The sequence below is a fragment of the Armigeres subalbatus genome, chromosome 1, assembly GCF_024139115.2.
Source record: "Armigeres subalbatus isolate Guangzhou_Male chromosome 1, GZ_Asu_2, whole genome shotgun sequence".
NCBI lineage: Eukaryota > Metazoa > Arthropoda > Insecta > Diptera > Culicidae > Armigeres > Armigeres subalbatus.
Genome location: NC_085139.1, coordinates 318419168 through 318444167, shown reverse-complemented (window position 1 = coordinate 318444167; position 25000 = coordinate 318419168). Strand labels below are relative to the sequence as shown.

The 25000-nt window shown below is 40.2% G+C and overlaps 1 protein-coding gene across 3 annotated transcripts in view; it reads left to right on the top strand.

Annotated features, from left to right (window-relative positions):
• Window positions 1–25000, top strand: part of LOC134207977 (protein shifted) — a 53926-nt gene that overhangs the window by 12922 nt on the left and 16004 nt on the right. For 2 of the 3 annotated variants that reach the window (XM_062684080.1, XM_062684079.1), the window contains exons 2-5: window positions 11231–11683; window positions 11746–11928; window positions 12995–13195; window positions 13258–13353. In XM_062684080.1, coding sequence (XP_062540064.1) covers window positions 11272–11683; window positions 11746–11928; window positions 12995–13195; window positions 13258–13353 — 892 coding nt within the window. In that variant the 5' untranslated portion in view covers window positions 11231–11271. The remainder of the gene's footprint in view (window positions 1–11230; window positions 11684–11745; window positions 11929–12994; window positions 13196–13257; window positions 13354–25000) is intronic. The other variant, XM_062684081.1, reaches the window with a different exon arrangement.

Sequence of the window (25000 nt, the reverse complement as noted above, 5' to 3'; positions counted from 1 at the left end):
TTTCATGCATTTTTAAGACATTTGGCATTTGGAAATTTTCGTGTTTCAAAACAATCAAAGTTTGACCGCTTTGGTCAAACCCTTAACAAAGTCCGATTGAGCTGAAATTTAGCATAGGGACTTTTTTCGAGGAGAAACTACCCTTTTTGATCTACCCGTTTTTGAAATTCTAAAAGTCGATTTTCATTGGCACCCTACTGACCATTATTCATATTAAATTCCATACGATACCTTGTTTATTCAGTACTCAGCTTTGATGATTTGTTACAGTAGATATAAGCTTTGCTGCTTTCTTTTATTCCACCAATCTGACACAATCTTCTAGATATGATGGCGCCCGCCTCTCTCTCGGCTTTCAATTTTCGAATTCAAGTTTTCAAGTTTTAACAAAACAGTTATCTTATCGCTGTATTTCTTCCGTATGTACTTAATAAAAGTAAATTTCAGTGATGCATAGAAATAAAACTTATTCGGGGACATATTCAGAACATGAACTCACCATTCCCCACGACAAAAGCATTTCTTCTGGTGCAATCTTAGTGACAGCCATATCGTTAGTACCATTTGAAACAGCGGTTGCCATTGCCTTGTTGATCAATTTCATATATTTTTCCGCAAGACCGTTTTGTTGCGGGAATAGCGCAGTTGAGTAGACGGTCTGGATTCCCCGATCAACAATATTTTGAGAACTCCTAACCATTAAAACGTGGACCGCTCTGTTTTGATATTTTTAGAAAAACCTTTCCTAACAAATATGTTTTCCAGAACACTTTTGGTGTGCTCAAAGCTCGTAGATTTCACCGGGTGAGCAAAAATAAATTTATTTTATTTAATACTACTTCATAACAACATAAGTAATCTACTAATGATTTTCAAAGTATATGTTGCTACCTTTGCTCTATCTTATTTTAACACCAATGATCCTAATTATTCCCTGGCAAAAAGCTGTTTGAGAGCGTTTTTAAACGTAGTTAGGCTTTTATCTTTTCTGCAACTAGGCGGCATGTTATTCCAGTTTTGGATTGCACGATGACGAAATGAATTTTTCATATAATTTGAATTACTTCTAGGAACAGTTAATAAGCAAGTGCGAGCAATCTTGATCTGTATTCAACTAAAACAAGAATGTAGACTATACCAAACCTCGAATATGACCCATTAAAACCGATAGCAACTGTTTCTCAGTTATTCTTAGGGGCAAGTATACGTTCCATTGGGGAACTTTGGGGTATGCTTTTAAGCTTTGCAGTCACGGGATGCCCTCCATGGGCTATCTGGAAAGCTTTTCGTTGAAGGTTTTCTGGAATAACTGCTCTCCCTCTTTTATGATTATGCCGTTTTCTGAATGTAGATTGCCAACCAGTACTTCAAACTTACGTAGATATTTTGGCCAGGAACCTGTTTCTACGTTCCACTACGTTCTGTTATCTTTGCTTGACGAGACACTGAAGACGACCTCACATTTGAGGTCGAAATGCGTATCTGCAAAGATAACAAAGCGTTTTGGAATTAAATGGAAAGTACTAAACTCGTCTTAGACGGTTGAAATGTTACTTGAACAGTCACAAGGAGAGCGGAGGCCAGAAAAGAAAGACCAGAAAGACCTAACGGACGTAATCATGTCCTTCCTGGACAACGCCGAGAAGTACAGTAAGGACCTTAAGAAGTCCGCGCTGACCCTCTGCAACATGACTGCCAAAAGCAGCTGGTAGAAAGCCAGACTGCAGAACTCCGCAGACGCATGACTGTCACTGGAGCAACTCCACAGCTAAGTAAGGTCAGTATGGCAACCCAAGTAACCAAAAGTTAATTTAAGAGTACGTTTTTCGCTTAAGCAGCTCAGTGAAGCTGATTAAGTGAAAACGTACTCTTAAAGGAACTTTTGGTTACTTGGGAACCGACCTGAAGGGAGCTAGCGCCAAGCCGGTATTGCACAAAAGGAGGGCTACTAAGATCCGTCGGGAGAAGGTTGAGCAGGTTGCCGACCCTAAGGAACGACGGAAACCAGTTTCACTTTCTACGAGGACTACGGAATTTCGCCGGGAGAAAAACCTGCCCTGGACGTAAGTTGTGAACTCCAAAAAGGCGTAGAAGTAGCGAAAATCGGTAGAGAAGAAGGCGCCACTGGCCAAGAAGGAGAGTGCCTGTAGAGGAAAGGGCACACCTTCCAATGATCATGGCAGGAAGGGCATAGGTGAAGCAATGCGATGCAATGGGATGCTGCGCGGAAGAGTTCCGCATATAAAAAAATAGCAGAAGAGGTACTGGGTGATGCGGTTCAGGTGAGAGCACTATGTCTAGTGGAGATAATCCAATGCCGAAGCCTAGACCAAATTACCGAAGCCGTTGAACTGGTAGCTGCAGTGAGAGATCAGTGTATCGTTGAATTCCAGAATACCGCGATTCAGTTGCGGAAAGGTTATGCTGGAAAGTTGGTTGCCTCATTCCAGGCACCTCTGGCTGACGCCAAGAAGGTGCTGGATAGGGCCAAGCTGAAGGTGGGTTGGTCGGTATGCTCGGTGAGCGCAAACCAACAACCTTAGGCCTGCTTCAAGTGCTTCGATTACGGACATAAATCATATGACTGCAAAGGTCCTGATCGGAGTCGGCTTTGCCGGAGGGGTGGAACAGAAAGTCACAAAGCTTACACCTGTCTGGTCACACCATTGGCTGTAGCAGGTGACTTCAACGCGTGGGCAGTGGATTGGGCTTCTCGGTTCACTAACGCTAGAGGTCATATCCTGCTAGAGTCTCTAGCAATACTGAACGTAGTCCTGCTGAACGAGGACCAAGCGTCAACGTTCAGGGAATCGAATTGCGAGTCATGCATCGATGTGACCTTCTGCAGCGCGGGATGGACGGTGGAGCCTGAATGGAGGGTTCACGAAGGGTATACTGCTAGTGACCATCAGTAAATACGTTTTATGGTCAGCTATACCCCCAACAGAACCACAAGGTGGGTCAGTAAAGCTAGTAAATCTAGGATGGCGGACCCAAAACTGCTGGAAGAATCACTACGGTGGGAAAATCGGACTCTAGGCCTTAGTGGTGATGAGTTATCCGATGTCCTAGCACGAGCATGTGACGTAACAATGCCCAGGAGGACCGGTGCACTGGTGGACGAGCACGATAGCTGATCTTCGCATAACCTGTCTAAGAGCTAAAAAAGGGTGGCTACGTGCTAGAATCAGAGCGGACAGGCTAGAAAGACACCGGGTGTTCCAAACAGCGAGCAGAGCGCTGAACTACGAAATCAAATGTAGTAAGAGAGCCTGCTTTGAAGAGCTGTATAGGATGGCCAATAATACTCCATGGGGGGATGCATACAGGATAGTGATGAAATCCCCGGAGATGTTAGCCAGGATCGTTGAAGGTTTGACTCCTCGGACTGGCCCGCCACACCGAACGAGTCAGTGAACGTGGTACCGCTAGTAACTAACGATGACCTTATCACCGCTACAAGAAAACTTAAGCTAAATAAGGCACCAGGTCTGGATAGTATTCCTAACCTGGTCTTTAAGCACGCGATTCTTGCCGCTCCAGATATGTTCAGGAGCTGCATCCAATGTTGCCTGGACGTAGGAAACTTCCCAGATCGTTGGAAACGGCAGAAATTGGTGCTATTGCCTAATCCTGGTAAATCCCCGGGATAGCCTTCGGAATACAGACCAATTTTCCTACTCGACACAACTGGTAAGTTGTTAGAATGAGTGATCCTGAATAGATTGACGGACTATACGGAGTGTGCTGGTGGCCGTTCTACCATCGAAGCAATCCGATTGGTAACGGAAACGGCTAAGATAGCGCGTGGTTTAAATAGGAGAGGTATTGATTGAGATGTAAAAAGAATCCATTTAGTAACGGTAGCCGGGCAGCTATAGCTGATTCCCTGCATCGCTTGAGAGTCCCGGATTATCTGTGCAGGATTCTGAAAAGCTATTTTCAGAATAGGATATTGTTAGTCGACACCGACGCTGGTCAGCAGTGGATTGAAGTGTCAGCAGGTGTCCCACAGAGATCGATCCTTGGACCGGTTCTGTGGAATATCATGTATGACGAAGTATTACGCTTAACAATAGGACAGCCCCATATAAAGGAGTGGCCAAAACTACCAAAAGGCCAATTTTCGATTTGAGCGAGTAAAATGTGATGAATACACAGCTTAGACCCTATATTTTTATAATCTGGACGGTTTTTATTTTTTAGTTTTTTTTGGGAGGGGTGGGGGGCGTTCAAACTAGCCCCTCCTAGAAATGATATTTTTACGTTTTTTGGGAAAACGGCCAGCTTTGCCATATTTTCGTCTCAAAAGTAATATATTTATATATCGTTACAAAGCTCTTAAACAGATCTATGCAATAGGCTTGATAATGTAATAATAGCTTCGTCCAGAATTTAGTTTTAAGTAGTTTTGTAAAAGCATATTTCACGCAGTTTTTAACGAACAAAACAGTTTGGTACCCCGCAATACCCCGCAGTAAAATATCATGCACTATACTATTGAACGCTTAAGCTTTGAGGACCATGAATAAAATTCTGCCCAAATTCACAACTTTGTAAGATATATGATTTTTAAAAATGCCTATTTTTGCCTTTCTCGTGTACTAAGTATACGTAGAAGCTATATGATTGCTCCAAAAGCATTAAAAAGAACGCCCAAACACTCGTGTTGTATACCGATCGACTCAGTTCGACGAATTGCAGGGCTGGTAGCGACCGAAGCCACTCAAAATAGTGACTTTAGTGACCGAAGCTGACGAAAAAAGGGACCAAATAGTGACTTTCAGTTGCAGAAAAAGTGACCAAATAGTGACTTCCAATTTCAATTGCAAGTTCGATGAGACGAAATCAAGCGTTTTTGGGTCGAAGGATTATATTTTTTTCGTAATTTGTGGCGGGCTTCGTGGCCGTGCGGTTAGCGACGTCAATCGTCTAGACGCATGGGCTATGGAGCGTGGGTTCGATTCCCGCCCCTGTAAGGAGGAAACTTTTCGTGATCGAAAAATTCTCCACTGGTCCACTGGGTGTTATTTGTGCTGTCCGTTGTCTAGGTGTTAAGTGTTCAGTCTGTACGACCTATCTATGGTCGAAGACGGTGTCCCTGTCTTTTAATAAAAACACCTTTCACCCACCACTCTTTTCTCTTAGAAAAAACTCGGAAGAGAAACGAAAATCGTACTCCCCAACTTTTATCTACTTAGTGACTAAGTAAAATTATTGCCCTCTCTTTTAACCCCACGGAAAATTTAATCAATATCAAAATTTAATAATATTAATCAATATAAAAAGCAAGACAACTCAAAACTATGAGTAGTCTTCAAGCAAATCAAATTTTTACGCCAGTGGAACTGAGCGAAATATGGTTATCACTCTTAAGGACACTCCTCACGGAATCAAAATTTGAAAATACTCGCGTTTTCAAGGGCACACCACTCGATACGGAAGCAACGCACAACTGTCATTTTTATAATTTCAGATTGGCTGCGTCGCAGCATGCGTAAAATTATAAGAATGACAGTACTTCGAAATTTGGATTCCGTGATGAGTGATTTTCTTTTCTGAAAATTATTTCTCGGCGAAAATCTGCGTGAATGAGCATTCTCTTCTCGTAAGAATGAGTGAAAATTACGATCATTGGATTAGCTGAACACCTACTTAAGAAAGATGCAGAGAACTCTACGATTTGTCATAGGTTCCACGGATGTTTTTGGAATTTTTAGTAAGACAGGAACAACAGTAGGATCGTTTTGGTAGAAAACAGATTCATGTACAATGAACGCTAGACCTCCTGCTTGCAATAAGGACCATGCTCTCTTTATCTTTTAAATATTTTTACTTCAAAATATGCAGATTTTCCGACTTCCGTATTCATGAACGATTTTTGCTATGGAATTTGATAGCGCATTCTGTCTTCAAAATTGGAGAGACTTGATCGCCTTTCTATGATATCTACTTAATAAATATATATTTTCTTGTATTTTTTAGACAAATTTTTATATGGATGCCTAATAAGAGATAAAGTCTCCTCAAATTGAAGCAACAACTCAAAATCCAAATATCCTGAAATTGTGGTGGAATGATGGCATTTTTTTCAGTGAAGATCATTCAGCATATGGATTTGTGCTGTGAAAAAATGATAGCATTTGATCATTATTGGAAGAAGTTGTTCTAATTTTGCGTAACCACTAAAAAACATCTTCAGGAGGAACAAAACACAGTAAATAATAGAGTAAATAAGGTTGTCAATTAAAAAATAACTTGCCACAAAACGATCATTTATCTAGAGGATCTATTATAAAAATATGCTATAACAATACTACTTTACTGTCCATGATCGCCTCTTTGTGACATATGTATTTTGGTTGATTTTGTAAATCGTTTGTCAATCCTACCCACAAACTCAATCATTTCCAGCTTACCACAGATAAGCAAGATAGTAAATCCTTTTTTACTGTTGTGGGATTAGATTCATGAAATTGAGCTTTGTGAACGAATCACAGGCTTTTTACAAAATGAACAAAAATGCGAGTGTTACAAACATGCGATCATGGGCAAGGGCAGTTTAGTTCTTGGTTAAACAGGGGAGAATCAACTCTCCCAAGGAATCAAGTCTCTCCACCTTCCCCTACTACATAAAGTTTGAGTTTAAAAAAACTCGAAACCGACAGGTCTCTTGCTTGCATAACTTTATACCAGTGGCGTCGCGTAACCTCACTTTTTACCTGTGAACCAAAAAAATGAAAATTTTGACATTTTGACAGCCCAAATGGAAAATAAAATTATCAGAGTCGTTTAAACTAATTAACATCTAGTTATTCTCTGCATTTCCGCAGACCAATTCCTTAAATTTAGGTCCAGTGCACAGGTAGATTGAGGTTAGGGAAACGCCACTACTGTATATCAATTTATAAATTGTGACGTAAAACACCTTCAATTAGCTACTGGTGAAATGCCAATGCAGCGAGTTAAATGGCTGGCGATTTCAGAGTGATAATTTTTGCCAAGATCCGTAATTTTATTTCCATCAAGAACAAAGCATCTTCCGATGGATACATAAAGCTTTATGAAAAAATCTTAGTCAATAGTTTCAAAATAGTTGAAAATAGTGACTTTTTGCGAGAAAAAGTGACTTTAGTGACTTGAGGTCGAAAAAAGAGACTTTTTAGTGACTAGCCCGAAAAAAGTGACCAAGTCACTAAAAAGTGACCCGCTACCAGGCCTGGAATTGAGGTGATGTCTGTGTGTACGTGTATGTTAATGTCTGTATGTATGTGAGCAAAAATTATCTTAACTTTTTTTTAGGCACTTACACTCAACCGATTTACTCGCAACGAGTTTCATTCGCCAGAGAACGTTGTTCCATTGCTCCCTATTAGAAATAGGCTGGATCGGACTATGAGCTCAAAAGTTATGGCCAAATAACATTTTCTTATAATATACGATAAAGATAACATTACCGCTAGGGGGATTAATCAGGTGTTTTGGTAAACTTCTTCTTTTTCAATTTTCATCTGAGTTACTCAATAATGCCACTTCAATTGAAAACGGTGACGAACACAATTTACATAACATTTGAAGGGGGAGGGTTATGTCTTAACGTTGCGCCTAATTCAAGAAAAAATCAACTAACACATAAAAAGCGTCACGCAGTAGAAGGGAAGGGGTTCAAAATTTACAATTTTGACATTACTACATAATAGAAGCGAATTATAGATTTAATCATAACGTGTCATAAAGTGGTGGATGAGTAGTGTGCATGTGTATAACTCCTTGTCACAATACGTTTTTATATTTATGAAAGAAATCTTATGGAAATATCAAATAAATAAAATTCCATTTCGTTGATATCACAATATGACGCTAATTGAATTTGTTCTACTCTCCTAAGTTTTATTCAGTGAATTTTCAACACCAGAAGCTAATAGTGCTTTTTTGATCATTTTAGGATCAACTGTGTTGCGTCCATTTTCTGTGACACGAATATACAGTAAAACCCATTAGTATTGTCTGTTTCCTTGGTAACAAAACGCGCCGACCATTTTTTAGGCACTATCAAAATCGTCGCCAACATCTTTATTCTTAAATTATGTTAGTTTTATTAGAAAATAATGTCAATCTGCATTAAAAACAGGGCTCAATTTTGGGAAATAATGTGATTATTGAGTATATAAAATTTTGTTCACAGTTGATTTGACAGATCTTATGGCCATTTCTGCTGGCGACGATTTTGGCGTCAATTTGTTTTGCGACGATTTCAAATCGTCGCGGCCGATAATGTGGGAAATTGTTAATATTTTATCCAGCATCAAGCGGGCTTATTGCAAGCCAAAAAAAGTGACAAAATTCCGTTGGTTTTGTAGAATATGACTAAAATCGATACTATGCCAAAAATTGGTCCCATACCCCATTAAAGGCTCGAAAAAAATATTTTTCGTTTCTATCTATGTTTTTATGATTAATACCACCATTTATTGCAGGATTCATAATTTTGGCCAAAAATACCTCCTTTTTTCCTATTGTGGCCTGGTGTGAAAATAGAAGGCTTTGCGGATGATGTCAGAGGTCACAGGCGACACTCTCGACGAAGTTGAATTGAAAGCTTCATACGCGATTAGCAGAGTCGAAGAATGGCTCAACTCAAGGAGGATGGCGTTAGCACATCACAAGACTGAGGTTGTTGTGGTGCATAAGTACCATGGAGAGCTAGCGAGGATAAACGTAAGAACCGGCAAAGTTAACTCCGTGAGGTCCAGAGCTCTATAGGCCGGGTTCAATATTAAGAAATTATTCAGGGTACACCGGCTGATGTATCTGCGGGTTGTCAAAATGTAGAATATAATATAATGTAACTTACATTTTCCTTGTCTTGGTGTGGTTGGGTCGAGAGTCGTTCTGTCGCTGTTCGATACGAGGTTCATTTAGCTGCTTTTCGCTTGTTTGATGCATATGTTTTCCGGTCTGTCGATATTTGAACGATGAAGCTCCAACGGTGAGCACTTTGCTGCCAGACTCGTTTGTCTCTTCTTCTAAGGCTTCACAACGCGTAGCTGACTGAACCACAAACTCGGTGTCATAGTTGAACATGCGTGCTGTTCTCGCCAGTTCTGTGTTAGATATTCCTTTCAGAATCTGTGATCTGACGAAACGAATTGAACCCTCCTGACTGTACTTACACAACCGAACTTGCGATACCAATCGGGCACAAAAAGCTATTGCGAATTCTCCTTGATTTTGCTTCATGACATTGAGCTTGTCATGCTCAACGCTAACATCGGTCGAAAATTCGTCTGTAGTTCTGTTATGAGTCCCACATAATGGCAAAGATCCCTTGCGGAGGTCCCCTCTCTCATTTCATGTGTTAAGCACAGAATGATTTAAGTATAAAGTATTCATTTTTCCTACTGGAGAGTCCTACTTCATGGCAAAAATCAATATGGATGGATGTCCCTGGCAATTGTTTTAAATTCCGAACGGCGTCCCACCGTGCAGACTAGTTAATCGATTAATCCCAAAAGAGGTTTCCACTCCTTTTAATCAAGGATCATCCAGTCTCCCCACTTGTTTTGAAGATCACTCTATTAGTCGTCCCGAACCTCTTGTATTTTAGAGATGTCCCGTCTCATAGCAGACTTTCCCGAAGTTGTCCCGCACTCACTCCCATATTTAAACCACTTAAAACCAATTATTAAAATTTATTATAATTTAAGGCCAGGAGTAAGGCGATATAAAGTTTCCGGGGCGAAACAGAAAAAAAATGCATTTTACTTTAAAACTAAAACGCGAGTCACTTCAACATTTTATATAAAATATTAACGCGGACGTATTTTTTTTTACACACGCTTTAAACAAATGGGAACAAAATGGCTTCACCAATTTAATCGCTCCTTTTTTGTCGGGCAAATGGATGCTTGAAGCATTACTGGTTAGTTACTGTAAAGTAACTACTCCTGGCAAGATCGCTAATGTGGAATTTGACCAAAATGGCCTCCCCCGATTGCCCAGCAAATTTGGTCAATCACGGGAGCTATCGCACAGAGAATTTGTCCTGAAGACTATTTGTTATAATTTTATTTATTTTCCCAGGCTAAGGCCGGAGGGGCCTGTACAGTACATAAAAGTCTTCTCCAGTTCGGCCCATGACTGCACGTCGCCAACCACGCAATCTACCGAGGGTTCACAAATCGTCCTCCACCTGATCGGTCCACTTTGCTAGGGCCAGTGTTGATAAAAACCCGAATTCTCAAATCTCATCCACGATTCAAATCCAGCGCGAAGCAAACCTCACGCGCCCAGAGAATCGTCCATGATTCGACCAGCGAATTGCATCATTGCGTGATTTTGGCGTGTTCTTCCTCGTTTTCATCGGAATATCTTTTTTTGCTTAAAACAATGGATAACAAATCCATACCTAAACATAAAATACGCTTCGATTGGGTATTGACACTTTTTGGAGCGAAATCATTTTTCCGTGAATGAGCGAAACGATGCGATTCTGCGTGAAAAACTCATGCGCGATGCTCTCCATGCAGAATCGCAAGGCTTCGATGAGTGAGATTCGGGCGTGATTCTACCAACACTGGCTAGCGCACTGTTTCTATACTTTTCAACTTTGAATAAGTTAGAACAGAGTGAAAAATTATGCATTAGAATCCAAATTACAGTCAATTTGAGGAGATATGTCTAAACAATTGCCATTATTTATTATTATCAATTAAACTAATCGTCAGTCAAAAACTTAGTTATGTATTGAAAAACATGGGATAATGTCAAAAAATGAGTTTGAAAAATTGGTGCTCTTTTGGACCTGTCCGAAGAATGTGTCAGATACATTTTTGGAAAACATACAAAAAATTATTAAAATAATAATCTTCCAGAACTTTTTCCGTCTTGCCTTCTTCTTATTTTAGTTGGATTCGTCTACTATAATGAAATTAATATTTGTTCGTTCAAAATCAAATAAGACTAGTTCCCCATACTAACGAGTGATTTTATAAGCGTATTTTATCCCATTCCCGTTCGGTACTCTATCAACAATAATGGTGAGAATCGACGATAAAGTGACGATTAACGAGGAGGTTTTTTTCACCCGACCCGTAAATCTTCTGCAATAATCAATACGAAGTGTTTAACCCAGAGCACCGTTTCGCTGAGCCAACCACTCCTTCATTTGCAACAAAGTTGCAAGATTGATTTCGATTCGGCATTTCTTGTTTCCCATTTTCACCAACAGGTTTAACCGTCCGATTTCGACACGATACGCTGGCCAACTCGATGGCGAAACGTGACTTGCTTCAGAATGTGATCAAGTACAGTTTGATACTAGTGGTGACGATCGTGACCCAAGTGTGCCCCCGCCAGGATCACTACTACAGCTACCAAGAACCGTACGACGATGATCTATCGCTTTGGATCAACGAGCAGCAGGTGAAGATCTTCAGCGGGGTGGCGATGAAGATCTACGCAATCGATAACGGACGAGTGTCGCCGCACATTCGTGACCCGATGTTCAGCCAGTATCTGCCGATCATACCGTCCGAGGTGAGCCTCGTCAACTTCACCTGGAAGTCAGGATCGAAAAAATATCACTACAACTTTGACCGGCTCGTCTCCGAGGATGAAACGATTTTGAAGCCACCATCCATCTCGATCAAAACCAGCGGTCGTGTTCCGAAGAACGCCAAGGGTAAGTGTTTTGGGATAGTCTTTCGGTGGGAGGATTTTTCTAACACCAACGTCCAATTACAGAGTTCAGTGTGACACTGCCCTGCTCTGGAAATGTGTCAGGCATCGCGGTGTTCAGCATTGGACTCCTAATACAAAGCCGCAAAGGCAAACCGGTGCCCGGCACGCCACTCCGAATAAAACTCCGTAAGGAATGTGCACATAGAGGTGTGTATGATAGAACTTCTTCCCTAGCACCTTCGCAAGGTAGTGTATGCCTTTTTTATTTATAATCACTTACTCTCCTCTTGCACTGATCCTCTAATCCTCTCCTTATTTTCCTTCTGAGACTGAGATATGCAACTTCTTATGCTCTCCTTTCATTGCGCTCTTTGTACGGCTCTCTCCCTCTCTCGCAATGAAAGTTTGTTCTCTTTCGGTTTTGCGCATCCGATGAGCAGACGACGCACGTCTGTTTTTTATTGGCGTAAAATTTTTATTATTCGATTATGGTACGCGCTCTCTATGATTATTTCGCATGTATTGCAATGGTTTGAGGTTTCTCAGTTAAACAGTTTAAAGATAAACTTCCCAAAAGAAAATAATCCAAATTTATCGCATTTAAGGCGTGTGTTTCTTCTCTGTATGCACTTTTCTATGAATTGTGAGAGTGTTTGCTTCGGGTGCTCAATCTAAAAAAACGAACGTGCGCATATCACTCAATGCTTTCGTATCGTATTTACAATCAATTAGAATCGGTTGTTTGCGCCGATGTGATTCAAGGCGTCTGGATTCGTTTACGATGCCAATTTCGACTTCTTCGCTTGTTAGAATTTTTGAACGCTTCAAAACCATAGATGCTTTCCCTTCCCTATAAGTAGATCGCTTTTAAGGCTAGTTTTACGTTAATGATATGCTTCTACCTTGGCTGATCAGCATTTCTAAATATCAAAATTTCCAAAACTGTTCTGTTTCTGCTCACACAGAGCCCATATTTCGGCGCCAATATGGTAAACGTTGTAGAAATGCTGCAATTCCATTCAATAAAACGCACTTTACAAATCCTAAGCGCATGGTAACTGGTAATACGATTGACAACTTAATCATGAATCGAAACCAAAGGGTTGAAAATTATTCTCAAATCTCTCGTAAATCGAACACCTTTCCCAATCTTCACAACCTTAATCGGGGCCACGTGATCTGATCGCCGTGGATTCCGACTCCATCACAACCAACACCATCCAATCACACAAACACACACAAAATATGGTTTACATCTTGCTCGAATCGAACCAACCTTAATGACACGAATTGCACAAACAAAAACTTGAAGGACCCGATCCAGAGTGTGACAAAAAGTGCGCCAACAAGGGCGTCTGCAATGAGGACAAGATCTGCCTCTGCCCGGAGGGATACATGGGCCAGTACTGCCAGACGGCCCTGTGCTATCCGCAGTGCATGAACGGAGGCAACTGCACCGCACCGGGGAACTGCTCCTGTCCACCAGGTTACCAGGGACGACACTGCGAAGGAGGTAGGTAACATGTTTTTGATCGATGGTGGTCATTATTTTCTGAGCTGTGACTATTTTTACAGGAATCTGCGCGGAAAAGTGCCTGAATGGAGGAAAGTGTATCCAGAAAGATAAATGCGAATGCACGAAGGGATACTACGGATTGCGGTGTGAATTTTGTAAGTAAATGAAGTGTTGAAGGTGGACTAAAATTTTAAAGTATGGTTGACTTGTCGGATTTGCCTCCCGTTATGTTCGTGAAAAATAGTTTAGGAAGTGGAATGATATACCTAGTACGATTCATCAAATGAAAACAGCGCACGACCCCGGAAGTTTATTTTAATGTGCAAAACGTTGATGCAGAATCTGATTTACTCTATGGCTATTAAAAACGGCGGCAAGAACCGAGTTTATCAATTGGTTGATCTCCCTAGAAAAGGAAAACCCGAATCACCTTCACGGTGGCTCGGTCGGTCGCCCGGAGGAATTCCTGTGGGAACTTCCGGAGAAATTACTGAAATGACCTCCGGAGGAATTCTTGAAGTAACTTCTGAAGGAATTTCTGGGAGAACTTTTGAAAGAATTCCTGGGGGAGCTTCCGCAGGAATTTTTGAGGAAACTTCCGCTCGAATTCATGAGGGAACTTCCGCAGGAATTCCTAAGGGAACTTCCGCAGGAATTCCTGAGGGAACTTCCGGAGGAACCTGAGGGAACTTCCGCAGGAATTCCTGAGGGAATTTCCGCAGGAATTCCAAATGGAACTTCCGCAGGAATTCCTAGGGGAACTTCCCGAAGAGTTCCTGAAGGAACTTCCGCAGGATTTTTTTTTAATTCTTTATTAATGTGATTTTTTCAACGACGAGAAGTTCATCACTTAACTTCCCTTAACTTCCGCAGGAATTCATAAACGAAATTCCGCAGGAATTCCTAGGAGAACTTTCGGAGGAATTCCTCGGCGAACTTCCGGAGATAAAACATACATAAAACGCGACGCGAGACACAACATTTATGGTTCTTACAAACGAAAAAAGGATTTTTTTAAATTACCTTTTTTCCGGGCTCGATGCTGCCCATCTATAGGTCGTGGTCCAACTGGTGACAAAGAGGGACGATTATATTTTTGTACTTGGCACAGAACACGTCGAAGAGAGATAGCTTTATATTATTTTTTGTTTCATCAAATGGAAGAAAAAAGATGATATTGGCGCTTCATCTTCGTTCATTCATCCGGAGGAATCCCTGAGGGAATTTCCGGAGGTATTCGTGAAGAAACTTCTGGAGGAATTCCTGTGAAAACTTCCGAAGGAATACTGAGATAACTACCGCAGGAATTCCTGGGGGAACTTCCGAGGGAATTCCTGAGAGAACTTTTCGAGGACTTCCTGAGGGAACTTTCGGAGGAATTCCTGAGGGAAATTCCGAAGGAATTTCTGTGAGAACTTCCGGAGAAATTCCTGGGGGAACTGCCGGAATTCATGAGGGATTCCCGACGGAACTTCCGGAGGAATTCCTAGGGGAATTTCCGGAGGAATTCTTTTTCATGCTTTGTTTATTTTTATATTTCATCTGACTGTGTCGTTTACATGAAAACTAATGGTCAGTTGTTAAAACATCTGTTTAGCCGCTGACGAAATGCAGATGAACTGATGTTGAATGAAATGGCGGATCATGGCAACAAAGCAGCTGTTAGCAGCGTAATTGGTGTTTTGCCTTTCTGCGTGAACCAAACCTCTAGGTCGAAGCGATCGTGATGGTGCATACAGTGGATTTTTTGCCAACAAATCAGGCACGTTGTACTCGGACAATAAGAGTTTGGCAATGAAGATGGTTTCAGACTCAGACTCCCAGCCAAAGGGGGCGCATGAGACACAGAGACAAAGAAACAGTTAGGTCAAAAAAGGTACTACAGGTGTTGATCCCCCGACCCTATAACAAGACCTGTAGCAGGAATCTGGTTCGATATCTGAGGCAGAACCACAACTATGTTTCAGTAAGCCATCCCAACTCGAAAAAGGAACTTTCAGTTCCACAAAAAAAATGGAGTGATTAACAAAGTGTACTTACGTTGTGCTGTCCGGACAGTCTGAGGCCAGAAACTACCAGCACCATGCTGGCCTCCCCGCTGCTTCGCACGCCCTTAGCGAACACGCCCCACAACATCGGGATCATGCACCACCGCGAGCGGTTCTAGTTAAAAAAAGGCCTGAAGCCAATATCCATCATTAGCAATCACTGCACCTATTGGGATCAATTTCAGAATTTCTGGCTCGAATATTCTTACCAATCTCACATAATTAAATTTACTAACGTCTAGCAATCTTCATCAGGAGGAGTCCATCCATCTGGCACACTCTACTGGGATAACAATAAAATCTCGTTAGCTTCGTAAATCCCATCGTTGCACCGTTTTGTACTGCCTTTTCCTGTATTTGCCCAACCCACTGATCGCGAACTAACTTTCCGCAGATTTATTCGCCTTATCCAATTGGCGTTGTATGGGTAACTGAATTTGCTTCCTGATGTAAGGTTAGTTTTATTGGTCTGGATCGTGGTCTCTAGGTCGGGATCGTGAATCGTTTACGTTGGACCCGTTTGCGGAAGTAAAATTCCGACAAGCGGTGGTAATCCTGCAGGGACACCGTTCTGGGGAAAAAACCTCTTAGAAGGTCACGTCTCCACACTCAGCCATGAGCATTAATAAAAACAAGAGGAAGGGGGAGTCTCTGAATTCTCCACTTCCTTCAAAGAAACAAGGTTTCAAGACCGTCCTGCCAAAGCGCGGAAAAAATAGAAGGAAGCTGGAGAATTCAGATATTCCTTCTAACTCTAATATCGGAAATAATTCTTCTCCAATCGAACTGAGCAATCAGTTCGATTTGATCAATGATGAAATTGAGCAAATCGAATATACCTCTAGCCCAGGTGATTCGATTCATGCGAAAAAGCAAAGGATTCCGCCAATTGTGGTATCTGTTGCCGAGTTTTCTGGCTTCCGGAATGAGATTTTGAGTAACCTTCAGGGGATCAAGGTTTCATTTCAGATTGCTAGGAAGGGTGACTGCCGCATTTTGCCGGGATCCTTTGACGATCGCAAACGTCTTCTTCAGTATTTAACTGAGAAGCGCCATAAATTCTTCACATACGACGACAAAACTGAGCGATTGTTCAAAGTCGTCTTGAAAGGTCTCCCCAGTGATGACAAATCAGTGGATGAGATTAAAATTGAAATTTCTCAATTACTTGGATTTTCACCAGTCCAAGTAATTAAGATGAAAAAGAAATCCCACTCTGGTACTTCCCAGAGGGGCATTTCTCAAGAATTTTATTTAGTTCATTTTAACAAAAGTGAACTAAATAATATGAAAAGTTTGGAAAAGGCCTGTATTATGTCCCATGTCCGTGTTACATGGGAACATTTCCGCAGGCCAGTGCCGTAAGTGCCAAAAGTGGGGTCATGAAACCAAACATTGTCACATGGATGCTAAATGCATGATTTGTGGTGGAACCTCTCACGCCAAGGACGCATGTCCTGTGAGAGAAGATTCCAATAAATTTAAATGTGCTAATTGTGGGGGCAATCATAAATCCAATTTCTGGGAATGCCCTTCACGCAAAAAAGTTTTGACTTCCCGTGCAAAATTGATGACGGGAAATTTCAATCGGATCCCAGATTCGACGGGTAGAAATTTTTCAAACGCTCAAATTTCGAAACCAGTTACCGGTCGAGCAATTCATACCCACCACAATTCACAAACAAATTTTGCCGCTCGTCAACGGATAGCAAGCACTTCAGTAAATTCCAATTTTTCCAATGTACCTACGTATGCTAACATCGCAAGCTGGCTTGGTAGTCATATGGCTACTGCTTCTGCCTCATACGCAGGAGGTCGTGGGTTCAATCCCAGGTCCGTTCCATTCTCCTACTTTGTATCTTTCTCTTTATTTCTCATGTTCTAGCAATCGCTAGAACTGGAAATGGACTTCCATACCGTTTCCATTATTACTCCTATACCTTCAACTTGAGTATTCTATCAGTAATCTGATAGAATTGGAAATAAACTATAGAGCTCGTTTCCTACATCCAATTAGAAATTCCATCAGTTACCTTCTCCTATCTATCACATTGGCTCGTTAACCAAGACGGACCTCTGCCTCTCCAACCTAACCCAGAAATTCCAACAAATTCCGCATGAACTCGTGGCAAGTGCAGAGGTATATTCGAAAAGATATTTTAGTTACTAGTAAAGATTGTCGCTTCGGTTCCCTTTGTTCTGCTGTCCGAAACATGTGTGGTACATACCTGTCAAATCGTATGGATTTTCCTTCTTTGACATTTAGCTCCCCTATCCTCGCCAGCAAAAGATGTTCCGGACAGCGACGACAGCGACAATATTTATCTAGTAACTAAAATATCTTTTTATATTCGGCTTGCAGTGGGCGAGTGATTGCATCATCATTTCCTACCCCTTCCCTATATTGACTTGCATTCTGACGTGGCAGGCGCCAGTATGACCTAACAAATGAGATCACCAGTACTTGAACATTGAAGATGTGTGCTAGTCCCAAGCAAACATCTGTTGGTTCCCTGTGCAAGAACAGCTGATATGGTCATAATGGAGTAGCAACTACGAGCAGTCAATCAAGCTCAAGCTCAAGCTGTACCTACGTATGCTAACATCGCTGTTGGTAGACAAAATTTCTCTTCTCAAAATGAGGTTTATACCCATGTCCCAACGGAAAATAACGGTCATGTTGCCGATTCAGGTAGCATGACTGCTTCCGATTTTGATTTTTTAACTGAACAATTGCATCACATGATTGATGCAATGTTCAAAGGAAATACCATTCCTGAAGCTGTTCAGGTTGGTATAAAGTACACACACAAAATTGTTATCGGACTCCGTTTCAATGGATCCAAATAATTGTGTGAAAGTTCTAAATTGGAATGCCCGCTCTCTAAAGGGTAAGGAAGATGAATTATTCAACTTCCTAACAGTTCATAATGTGCATATTGCCATTATAACAGAAACTTATTTAAAGCCCGGACTCTCCATTAAAAGAGATCCAAATTATTTTATCTACAGAAATGATCGTCTTGACAGCGCCTGTGGTGGGGTCGCCATTGTCATTAATAGACGTATCAAACATAAATTATTTTCTTCGTTTGAAACCAAAGTTTTGAAACCTTGGGAGTTTCTGTTGAAACAAATTTTGGTCAATTTTCCTTCATTGCAGCCTACTTGCCTTTTCAATGCAATGGGCAGCAAAAGAATTTGTTGAAAGCTGATCTTCAAATTCTGACTCGCAACAAATCAAAATTCTTCGTAATTGGTGACTTCAATGCCAAACACCGTTCATGGAATAATGCTCAAAGCAATTCCAACGGCAAAATTTTATTTGAAGATTGTTCTGCGGGATATTATACTATTCAATATCCCAATGGCCCTACTTGTTTTTCTTCCAGTCGAAATCCTTCTACAATTGATTTAGTTTTAACGGATTCAAGTCAGCTGTGTGGCCAATTAGTAACTCATCCTGACTTTGACTCTGATCACCTTCCTGTGACATTTGAAATCTCACAAGAAGCCATTTATAATCCAATCAGCTCTACTTTTAATTATCATAGAGCTGATTGGGATATATAAAACATATATCGATAGGAATTTTGATGTTAATATTCCTTTGGATACCAAAAGTGATATTGACAATGCGCTCGTATCTTTGACAAATTTAATTGTCGAAGCCAGAGGCATTGCAATTCCTAAATGTGAAATTAAATCCAACTCCATTATTATTGACGACGATCTTCAGCTACTGATCCGTCTTAAAAATGTGAGGCGAAGGCAATACCAAAGAACTCGCGATCCCGCGTTGAAAGTTATTTGGCGAGATTTGCAAAATGAAATTAAAAAACGTTTCGCTATTCTGAGAAATACCAACTTTGAGAATAATGTCTCGAAGTTGGAGCCCAGTTCGAAACCCTTTTGGAAATTAACGAAAATTCTTAAAAAACCTCAAAAGCCAATTCCAGCGCTTAAAGAGGGAAATAAAATTTTATTAACAAATGGCGAAAAAGCTCAAAAACTTGCTCAGCAGTTCGAGAGTGCCCATAATTTTAGTCTAGGTCTCACTAGTCCAATTGAGGATCAGGTTACACGGAGCTTCGAAGACATTCTCAATCAAGAGAATGTTTTTGACCCTTCGTTGAGAACTGATTTGGATGAAGTGAGATCTATTACTAGAAAATTTAAAAAAAAATGAAAGCCCCTGGTGATGATGGTATTTTCTTCATACTTATCAAAAAACTTCCTGAGAGCTCTATAATAAAGTGTTTAGACCTCGGGGTCTCTTAAAAAAAACTTTTATTCACTAATTATTATTTTAACATAAATATACTAAATGATTATTATCCTAGAACGAACCACTCTCTACTACTTGCACTGACTAATTGAACCGTATCGCTGGTCGATCGGTGATATTTAATAATGTTAACTGCTGACTCGGCGCATCGCTATGGGTCGAAGTCCAATGGATCAGTTCTGCTGACGTTGGCGGTGGCATGATTGGGTCGATGCCACCCAAAGTGCTGATGGTGCGGTACTGCAGGTTGGCTCATGTGTAACTCCTCCGGGGGTAAAAAGCGTGTCCTCACGCGTCCAAAACCTTCGGAACTGGTGATTCCGTTTCCTTAGTGGGATTCTTGAGCTTCTTTCTCCGTGAAAATTTAGAAGCAAGTCCTTGAAAATACAGAAGAGCAAACAGAACTAGGGTTATGGTTATTAGGGTGGAGATTGTTATTCCACCCAGAAGGCTCCAATTCCAGATATCGTGCTGTGCTTGTTGTAAGTAAACATGTTGAATATGTTTCCTGTTGATCAGAGTCCTCGTGTCTAGAGATTCGAGGTCGTTTTCCAGTAGTGATCGATTTGTTTTTATGTTGTATGTAGCACCGTACATAAGGGATGCTTTCGTTGTGGTTTCGTTTGCAGTGAATGTTTCGTTGATGAACGTTACGCTGCAGTTTGAAAAAGTTACGAGGAAGTTGCCATGCAACGATCTGTTGTCTGGGCCGCAACTCGATGTCATTTCTTGTCCTCTTGCGTTGTTTATGAGCAGTAAATTGTCTGCTATGAAATCAGCTGCGGTTGAGTATTCCGGCCGGGTTGTACAGTGGCTAGATGTCCCCATTATGATCGGAAGGATGCATTCATCGGTAAACCTGGTTATAAACGAGTCCTTTTGTACGTATTCATTTGGCTGTGTTGTTGTGTATAGTACGTCCTTGTTTTTCACGAGGTATTTTGGATAATTGTTTATAGTTGAATTGTTGTTATTCAGGGAGAAGAGTTGAATAACCTTTGCCTCTTCTTTTTGTAGTTCTGGCACAAGAAGAATGTATAACAGTGTTTCGTCGTTGGCTGCTATTTTAGGTGTGACGTATGTAATAGCTTCGTCCGGCAGGTTGATGACTACTCCTTGATATTCTAGTATTCTCTTGATCATGTAGATTTCTCTAGTGGAGAGCATTTTATTGCTGGTAACCGAAACTTTGGATAATGTTATTGCCTCTTGAATCTCTTCCAGAATTTTATTGATAGTTTCAATATTGATAATTGTCGTGAGAGTATCGATTTCATCTATTATGAGTTCATTGGTTTGCTTGTCTTCTATAAGTTTTCTCACCTCGTTTGTAAGGGTTTTGATTCTTTGTCCTAGCTGTTGATTTACTCGGTATTGGATGTTGTTGTTCTCTATTAGCGTGTTCATAGTGTTATTTATAATGTGGAGGTCTTGCGCATCTGGACTTCCGCCAATCCATTTCCATACAGATCCTATGATGTCGATGCTCCTAGCGTAACGATGATTGACTGGCCTAATCTGATTGTAGTTAGAATGTAATGATTTTATTTTATTTTTAACTATGTTAGAAAGGGATTATTAATTTTGTTGTAAACAACATCTGTCAATAAATGAACTGTTTTCTCTAAATCTTTTAGGTCTATTTCATGAATTATTCTGAAATTTCCTACTTGAATTCTACAAGGGTTTGTGTTTAGTGTTAAAATCGGTTGGTCATTCAAATGTAAAATCTGTAAATCCTGTGTCTTGACATACATGACCATAAAAAATGTTAATGATAATGAAGATAACATGATTTGAATGGTTTGAGAGGGTTCGTCTTTTCTTGCGACTATGTTTAGATATCTATTTGAGTTGATTTTATATCTGGTTGTTTTTTTTTTGTTATTGTTAACACCTGAAAAGAAATTTGATGACCTGCGTTCGTCAGTGTGTCTGTCTTTTGGTTGTATTCGTCGTCCTAAAAAGAGAAATAAGATCTATGGTAATTTATGTTGCAAATGACTGGGTTACTTTCTGAAAGAGTTTTGAGGAAGTGTGAGAGTTTTTCCGCTTGGTTAAGGGTAATACTCGGATCCATGGTACGAGGGCCTGGAAATAGAAAGTATACTATCAGTATTTTATAAAATATGTTTTCTAAGTCTTTTAATTTTGTTTTTATTTCGTTTCACGTTTCTAGGAATTTTGAAAGTTTTGATCATGTTCTCAGTGCATTTAGCTGTTGTGAAACGCGGGTCCAGTTTTTTCCTTGTGGCTTTCTTTATGAACACTTCTTGGTCGACTTCTATGGTTGGGGCATCCTCCTTTTCATCGTTGTATTTCTCCATGTTTCTTCTTGCTTTGTTGAGATGAATTATTGCGTTATCAAATATTTTTTGTGAGGCTGGATTTATTTCGTCTGGATTCGTTAAATTTCCTTGGTTGAATATTATCTCATTTGGGGTAAAAGAGGTGGAGGAGTGAACTGTTTCGTTGTACAGGGCGGTAACCATGTTAATGATTTCCGGGAACGTAATTCTGGGTATTTATGCTTATTGGTGTTAAACAGTTCGATCACTGTACTATGTGTTTTTCTATTTGGCCGTTTGATTCTGAAGACGATGCGAATTCTACTTGCACCCCTAAGTCTCCTAGGAATGCTTTTAGCTGAATACTGGTAAAGGATGCCTCGTGATCACAAACTATTATTCTTGGTGTTCGAAAATTCGCAAAATATTGAGTTAGTGCATTTTGAACGTCTAGGGTATTTCTAGTTTCTATTGGAATGAGTTGTAAGTGTTTGGAGAAGGCGCAAATGATGGACAGGTAATGGTTTTTATCCATTCCAAAAATATCCATGTGAATTCTTTGGAATGGTGCTTTTTCTATTGGTCTGGATGTAATTTTGATGTTGTAAGGTTTTCTTTCGTATTTGTGTTGAAAACAGATACGACAGGCATTGTTGAATTTTCGGATTCTCTTTGTCATATTGGGAAAGTAGTAAGATCGCTTGAGTTGTTTTTCCACTTCCTGGATACCACGATGGGCTCTTTCGTGTTCTGTTCTTACGAGTGTATCTTGTCTTGGTTCGGAGGTTACGTCTTCTACCATATTTTGGGTAATGACAAAGTGTGAGGAGGCGTTCGAAAAGTGTTCACGATAGACTTCTTGGATTAGTTGTAGTGTGTTCTCGGGAGCAAGTATAGCTGTCTGTTTTCCATTATGAAATTCTTTCAGGGATTCTGTAATTATTTCTTTGTTCAGGTTATCTCTGCAGATAATTGTTCTTTTGTGATTTGGAAATATTGTTTCTTGGATAGTCGTATTTATTCGGGCATGTCTGAAAATTATTTGGTTTCTATAGGCGTTGATTGGTCGTTCTGTAAAGTGCAAAAAATAGTCGTCAGAGGTATCCGCGGAGTGGACAGTGTTTGCGTCTGATTCTGTTGGGTTATTCTGTATTGAGTCCCTGTCTGTACTATCGTCATCGTTTTCGTTTACGTTGGCCTCCACTTTTCTACTCAGCGCGTCGGCGACGACGTTTGTTTTCCCTGTTCTATATTCAATTGTATAGTCGTAGTTTTCTAGTTCTAGTCTCCAGCGAAGTATTTTGGTATTTTTACTTGAGTTTTTAATGAACGTAAGCGGTTGGTGGTCCGTTACTAAGGTGAATTTATTTCCGTGTAAATAAGAGTGGAATTTTCCGACGGCCCATATTATTGCCAAGGCTTCTTTTTCTGTCGTAGAGTAATTAACTTCGTGTTTGTTTAGAGTTCTAGATGCGAAAGCTACCGGGTAATCTTTACCATCGTTTATTTGGGATAAAACTGCACCGAGAGCGTAATTTGAAGCGTCTGTAGTTAGTACGAATGGTTTATCAAAATCTGGGTGAGCTAATATGGGGTCTGTTGTCAATATTATCTTACATTTTTCGAAAGCTTGAATATATTGTGGGTCGTTCATGTTAAGTTCTTTGTCCTTTTTCAAGTATTTGGTCATTGGATATGCTAATTTTGAATAGTCTTTAATAAATTTCCTGTAATATCCTAGAAGTCCTAGAAATTGTTTGATTTCTTTCTGTGATTTCGGAGATTTCCAGTCCAAAATTTCTTTCATTTTTTCTGGGTTGGTTTTGACTCCTTCTGAAGTGACAATATGGCCTAAAAATTCGCAGTCGCGTTTCAAAAATTCGCATTTGTCTAATTGAATTTTGAGATTTGATAATGCGAGTTTATCGAGTACTTTTCCTAAGTTTTCCAAGTGTTCTGTTAAATTTCTTCCAAAAATTATGATATCGTCTAAGTAAACGTAGCACACTTTTCCGATGAGATTTCCTAGGATAGAATTCATGGCCCTTTGGAATGTAGCGGGTGCATTCTTAAGTCCGAAAGGCATTCGTAAGAATTCGTAGTGTCCTAGATCAGTACTGAATGCTGTTTTTTGTCTTGATTTTTCGTCTAGTTCGATTTGGTGAAACCCTGATTTTAAATCCAATGTTGTAAAATAGCATGATCGGCCTAAGTTATCCAGAATGTCTTCGATCTGTGGTATCGGGTGTCTGTCGTCAATTGTCTTATCATTTAGCTTTCTGTAATCTATGACTACGCGAAATTTACGTTTTCCAGAAGCGTCTGATTTTTTGGGACAACCCAAATTGGTGCATTCCAAGGGGATTCAGAATGAGTAATTATACCGTTTTCTAACATGTCTTCGATTTGTTCTTTTACTGTGCTTTTATGTGCATGTGGGTATCTGTATCTTTTGGTGTATACTGGGTTATCGTCAGTCGTGTTGATTTTGTGTTTTATTTTGGTAGTCGCAGTGAGTTTTTCGTTGTCTCTTGGAATTACTTTGTCGTGTTTTGCAAGGGTTTCCATCGTCATTTGTTTTTCTAGTTCAGATAGATGGTTTGTTCTAATTAATGATTCGATTCGTTCCAGTGTTATTCCTTTAGGTTCTTTATTTTCTGTGTAAAAATTATGGACTTCAAAATTATTTACTTTTAGAAACACTTTTTTGAAAGGTATTTTGGGAGGTTGTGGTTTGTTGGTTCTGACGATAAATGTAGTCGAATTATTTTTAGATTTATACAAGCCTGGTTCAATTAAAACGTGCTTAGTAAGTTCGCATGGTTTGGTTACTATCCATTCGCCATCCATATTACTTTGCATAGTGATAAAATGGTTAAATTGACTTGGTTTGCGTTGTATATAATATTTGTGAAACTTTATCGTTTTATCTAATATGTTCAAGGTAGAATTGATGTAGTCTAGAGTTGCTTTGAATTTGGAAAGTGTTTCGGATCCTATAAGCCCGTGGAAAAAAATGTGGAAGTCTAATTCGTAAACTGGAACGGCTGGTAGATCTGACCCGAGTAGAGTAGCACTGCCTTTGGATGAGATAACTTTACTACCACAGAAATTTTTTGTAAGTGTAGGTTTGATTATTTTAGTTTTCTTTAGTATTCCTGGTCTCAGAATATTCTTG